This window comes from Poecilia reticulata, unplaced genomic scaffold (genome assembly GCF_000633615.1).
Source record: "Poecilia reticulata strain Guanapo unplaced genomic scaffold, Guppy_female_1.0+MT scaffold_788, whole genome shotgun sequence".
Taxonomy (NCBI): domain Eukaryota; kingdom Metazoa; phylum Chordata; class Actinopteri; order Cyprinodontiformes; family Poeciliidae; genus Poecilia; species Poecilia reticulata.
Window position 1 is genome coordinate 8,063 of NW_007615533.1, and position 5,209 is coordinate 13,271.

Below are 5,209 nucleotides of genomic sequence, written 5' to 3' on the forward strand. Positions count from 1 at the left end.
TATTTTTTTAACTTGAAATTTTAAGACTTTTCCTAGATTGGCCCAAACAATAGAAAAAGTTAAATGTTGCTTATGAGTTGAAATCAAGGTCACAGAGTTATTTACAAACCACAGAATGTTTAAAAGTTTTAGTTGTGTCTCAGATCAATCAGTAGCAGAAGTAAACAAATCAAATCAGGTGGTGTTCTTGCAGACTTCAGAAGACCACCTGATATTTCAAGAGGTTATAAAGGTCCTGCATAGCAGGATCCCGAATTGTGTCTGTGCTGAAGCCATGAGTGTGCTTCATAACATTGAAGAGGCTTTAAAGATGATTTTCTCACATGTGCAGCAAGACAACTCTGATTCAGAAGAGGAAGTAGAGGATGTATCCGAMGAAGATGGAGAGGAATACAACCCAGACCATGATGAATCATCTTCAGAAGAAGAAGAAAACCCTGAAGCTGAAAGTGAGACTTTCCTTTCAAAAAACGGCAACATAACATGGTCCTCAGAGGCATATGACCAACACGGCRGGCATGCAMAACGATACAWTRTAAAKATGACCCCAGGACCCACAWRGYATGCCGTTTCTCATGTCCATGATATTGTTTCTACATTCWACCTGTTTATCACACCAKCAATAGAAAAAATAATCCTCGAGAKGACAAATCTGRAGGGTTTTCGCAAATATGGAGACAGCTGGAAAAAGATGGATGAGATTGACCTGCAGGCCTACTTAGGGCTGCTAATCCTAGCAGGTGTATACAGGTCCCGAGGTGAGGCTGCAGCTAGTCTATGGGATGCAGTGAGCGGCAGGGCAATTTTCCGAGCCACAATGCCACTCAAACTCTTTCACACCTACTCAAGACTGATACGATTTGATGACCGTGAATCAAGACCAACAAGACGTGTGAGAGACAAACTTGCAGCCATAAGAGAGGTATGGGACAAGTGGGTGGAGCGGTTGCCCTACCTCTACAATCCAGGGCCTGATGTAACAGTGGATGAGCAACTGGTTCCATTTAGAGGTAATCTGTTTTCATATTTGTAATAAAAGTGATTTTCACTATTGATTTCTTTGACTGTTTTCTGTGACACTGATACTAATCACTGATGCTAATGTCTTTTGTCCAAAGGTCGTTGTCCTTTCCGGCAGTATATGCCCAGCAAGCCAGCAAAATATGGGATCAAATCATGGGTGGCTTGCGATGCCAAATCAAGCTATGCTTGGAAAATGCAAATCTATACTGGGAAGTCAACCGGTGGATGTCCAGAGAAGAACCAGGGGATGCGAGTTGTGCTTGATGTGACAGAGGGACTGAGGGGTCACAATGTRACATGTGACAATTTCTTCACCTCTTATGAACTCGGACAGCAGCTCCTGAAGARGAAGATCACCATGRTTGGTACAGTTCGAAAGAACAAGCCTGAGCTCCCACCTGCACTGCTTGCGACAAAGGAGAGAGAGGTCCTCTCCTCAAAGTTTGCCTTCACRCCCACCACCACTCTAGTTTCCTACCTCCCAAAGAAAAACAAAAATGTCCTTCTTCTGAGCACACTGCACAAAGACGGCGACATTAGCGATCGTGAGGACAGGAAGCCAATCATCATCCTGGAATACAACCGCACCAAAGGAGGTGTGGACAACCTAGATAAGGTGATTGGAACATATAGCTGCAGAAGAATGACCGCCCGCTGGCCCCTGGTCATCTTCCACAACATCATTGATGTGTCCTCCTACAATGCCTTTGTGATTTGGAGAGAGATCAACCCAACCTGGATGTCTGGTAAGCACAACAAGAGGAGGTTGTTCCTGGAGGAGCTAGGAAAGGCACTTGTAGCTCCACTGATTGAAAGAAGGAAGCATGTCCCCCGCACAGAAGCCTCAGCAGCAGTTGTGAAAGCTATTCAGAGTGCAGCAGCTCCTGATCAACCTGAGGATCCATCTACCACAGTCACTTCCCCAACTAAGCCAAGTAAGAGGAAGAGATGTCAGTTCTGCCCTCAAAAGAAGGACTGTAAAACATATACTGCGTGCTGCAGGTGTAAGAAATATGTCTGCAAAGGCCTTACACTTGCCTACTGCCCTACATGTGCTAATTAGTTGAATGGATTATGTTAATTTTAATATTTTTTCATATCTTTGTCACATTTGTAGATTTAAACTGTCTTATTGCTTCAGTATTTCTACTTAACTTTATGTTTTTCTCGCAGTAAGAAACACCAACATGGATGCTTCAAAGCAGGGAAGGAGCTGTTAGGTCTCTCCATTTGATCACCAATACTTAGGTCTCACAAAGCCATGACATCCTGTTGGTTTTCCCAATTTGCTTGAAGGCAATTACACTTTGAATATTACACTGTGTGCACAGCTACTATAGGCAAATCTTTTTCTTTTTTTGCTATGATTATTTGTATCAATCACCACTTACGGTGCTCTCAGTGAATAAAAAATGTTAATAAACCTCAAATATAAATGCTTAAGAAATTACAAGTGAATATCTACTGTATATGTGCACATATATTGTGCAACTATTATCATGACGTAGACCAGAGAGCTGAACTGTTGACCTTCACTGTAAATCTCCTGTTTTGGTTCAGTTGAGGAAGAGCACCTTGCCGTCAGTTTTTTTATATTAACACCTCTGCTGGCCAGTACTTGGATGAATGTAATGGAAAATAATTACCGTTTTTCTTTAAAGTTACAGACAACGCCCTAGTGTCTTCTAAAAACTGGCAGTAGGTTTGAGAATTGACATTGAGCCCATCTTCAACATGACTAGGTCCAACCAGCTGATCTTCAATAACACCAGGTCAGACCAGTGCCTCACCTCCACCTTGATGGCGTCTGACTCCAAGTAGAGCTTTCAGCCCGTTGCTCATCCACCCACGGCCCTCTGGGAGACTTTTGATAAAATTTTGACTTTTCAAAGTCAGTGAAATCTCTTTTTCGACCCAATTTGCCTAAAGAAAAGCAGGAATCTTCTTTTCAATATGAAGAGGACATATTCCAGGCAGCTCTAACCATATGCATTCACACACACGCACACACACACACACACACACACACACACACACACACACGCACTTTTAATCCTGGCAGATTGAAAGCAGTGAAATCTTCCAAAGATTACTCTTTGTCTGTGTGTTGTGTGTGTGACTTAATGCATGAAGCTCATGGGTCATTACCCTGTCAGCAGCAGGACATGAAAGGCCATTATCCAAAGGAGTCTGAATTATAAATATTTGATACGTCTGTGAAGAGGATGTCTTGTATCTCTCATTATGCACACCCTGTGTCATCTCAGGATTCGGCTACCGTTTAAAATTATAGAAATATTCGGTGGCTCGCTAAAGCATTCGCACCCCGTTTGAGCTTTCATACATTTTCTCCCACTGTGACTAGAGCATTTCAGTTATTTCATTAAATGTTTTTCTAAAGGAGCAACACATATTTTGATGAAGTGGAAGGAGAATGATATGAACTGTTTTCAAACTATTTTTACAGATCAAAAACCTGAATAGGTTGGTTTGTATTGGTATTTATCTTCACTGAATTAATACTTTGTACAGCCATCTATTTGTTGCGATCACAACTTTAATCTGTTGGTGACCGGGAGAGGAATGTCTGATTTTTTTATTTATTTGAAATGCAAAACACTGGATAGATTGATTAAGGCTTTTCTCTTGGAGAGCTTTTTTTTCTATTTATCAAAATATCTTTATTATGTACAAAATATCTGACTTATAAAATATAAGCAAAACTCAATATCAACGCAGTTCAAGTTTGCATATTATTATCAAGTCTCTCACAAGCAGCTTTTGACAATCTCAGTAAATGTAGAAAATGTTAGCCAGCTGGTTTTCCTTCAAACAAAAGACAGGCCTCCTCCATGTTGTTGTTTCGCAGGCTAAAAGCGATGCCGAAGTGAATACCAGGAATAAGTCTGTTTTCATCCTCCCTCAGAGAGGGTCATAAAATGATACACATCCTGCTGGGTTCCGGTCCCTTCACCCGGAGGGGCAGCGACTCTCCTGGAAGCTTGGGAATGCCGTCCAAGACCTCCAGGTTTGGCAAACAGGAGAAAACACTGCAAGAGAGAAGAAGAGACAGCAAATGAAGACGACCTCCAGGGAACGCACCTCATTATAACCTCAGGCTACTCACTGTGCACGGTAGTCCCGGCTGAAGGTCACTGGGTTGCGGGTCAGGTTAAGGGAGCGCAGTGGGCTGCTCCCCAGAGCCCCCAGCCCCCGCAGGGAGCTGATGGCGTTCTCCGACAAACAGAGATGCTCCACTGCTGGGAGCTTTGGCAGCTGACGCAGACACACCAGGTGGTTACGATGCAGGTTTAGCATTTTGCACCTGCTTGGGCAGAAACCAATAGCACTTTTTGTTATTACAAAGGCTTCATCACAATTCATAAAGGGGTCTTAAAATTACCCGGAAAACGAGATAATTTGTGGAAGAATATGAAAGGGGAACTCAGTTTCTGATGTGCAGGTGATTCTACGTTCATAAAGACAAGCAGGCAGGGATTAACGAAACCGAAGCAGAAAACTTGAGCAGGTATAATTTCTAATAAACAGCAGGATGAGAAAAAAAATACGGGCAGTCTTGGTAAATACGCAGCATCATCAAAGCCTAATATGGATTCAGCTTTGATCCAGAAGCATGAAAAAAGTTCCTCCTCAAGCTGTTTTCTTTCATTACACCTTCATTTAAACCACTAAAAGGGGTGCCAATCAAGTTTCACCAGCTGCCAGAAACACCATCTGGGGAACATTTGTATCACAGATGCAACTTACAGCCTGAAGAAGGAGGAGAAGAAGCGGGTGCACAGGCTGAGGCAGGTCTATGTTACCTCTTGAGAAAATGTTCATATTCCATTTAAAGCACTGAGTGTCGTGATCCGTGTTTCTATGTGTTTATTTTTGAGTTTCTGTGTGATCCTGTTCCCTGTTAGTCCTGTCTCTGCGTCTTTTCCCGTTGATTGTCTCCCAGATGTTTCTCGTTCCCGTGATTGCCCCGTGTGTATTTAGTCTCACCTGTTGTCTGTGTTCKTCGTCGGGTCCTTGTCWATCTATGTCGTCATACTATGTTGCCTGTTTCCCCGTGCTGTTCCCTGTTGTTCCTCGTGTGGCTTATCATTAAATTTATCATTTTTCACTACATCCTGGGTCTACCTGCGTCCACTTCATCACCGCAACCAACCAGTTCATGACA

At 42.7% G+C, this 5,209-nt stretch overlaps 2 protein-coding genes across 3 annotated transcripts; one reads left to right on the forward strand and one right to left on the reverse strand.

Annotated features, from left to right (window-relative positions):
• The first annotated feature begins 817 nt into the window (after window positions 1-817).
• Window positions 818-2,973, forward strand: LOC103461220 (piggyBac transposable element-derived protein 4-like). The gene is made up of 2 exons (XM_008403542.2): window positions 818-1,010; window positions 1,119-2,973. Exons 1-2 carry the CDS (start codon window positions 818-820, stop codon window positions 2,084-2,086), a joined length of 1,161 nt encoding a protein of 386 aa, XP_008401764.2. The 3' UTR covers window positions 2,087-2,973.
• Window positions 2,974-3,762: 789 nt separating this feature from the next.
• Window positions 3,763-4,964, reverse strand: LOC103461219 (leucine-rich repeat-containing protein 9-like). 2 transcript variants are annotated; one of them, XM_008403541.1, is made up of 3 exons: window positions 4,792-4,964; window positions 4,151-4,348; window positions 3,763-4,073 (listed from the first exon to the last, which is right to left on the reverse strand). In XM_008403541.1, exons 2-3 carry the CDS (start codon window positions 4,339-4,341, stop codon window positions 3,956-3,958), a joined length of 309 nt encoding a protein of 102 aa, XP_008401763.1. In that variant the 5' UTR covers window positions 4,342-4,348; window positions 4,792-4,964; the 3' UTR covers window positions 3,763-3,955. The 2 variants fall into 2 exon arrangements, with proteins under 2 accessions (XP_008401763.1, XP_008401762.1); XM_008403540.1 differs by having other exon boundaries at window positions 4,151-4,964.
• Window positions 4,965-5,209: the final 245 nt, after the last annotated feature.

Bases quoted from the DNA above. Each gene is read 5' to 3' on its own strand.
- LOC103461219 (XM_008403540.1), bottom strand. From the start codon at position 4,407: ATGAATTGTGATGAAGCCTTTGTAATAACAAAAAGTGCTATTGGTTTC. The intron at 4,074-4,150 runs GTGAGTAGCCTG...TCTCTCTTGCAG, and splicing joins AGCCGGGACTACCGTGCACA to TGTTTTCTCCTGTTTGCCAA.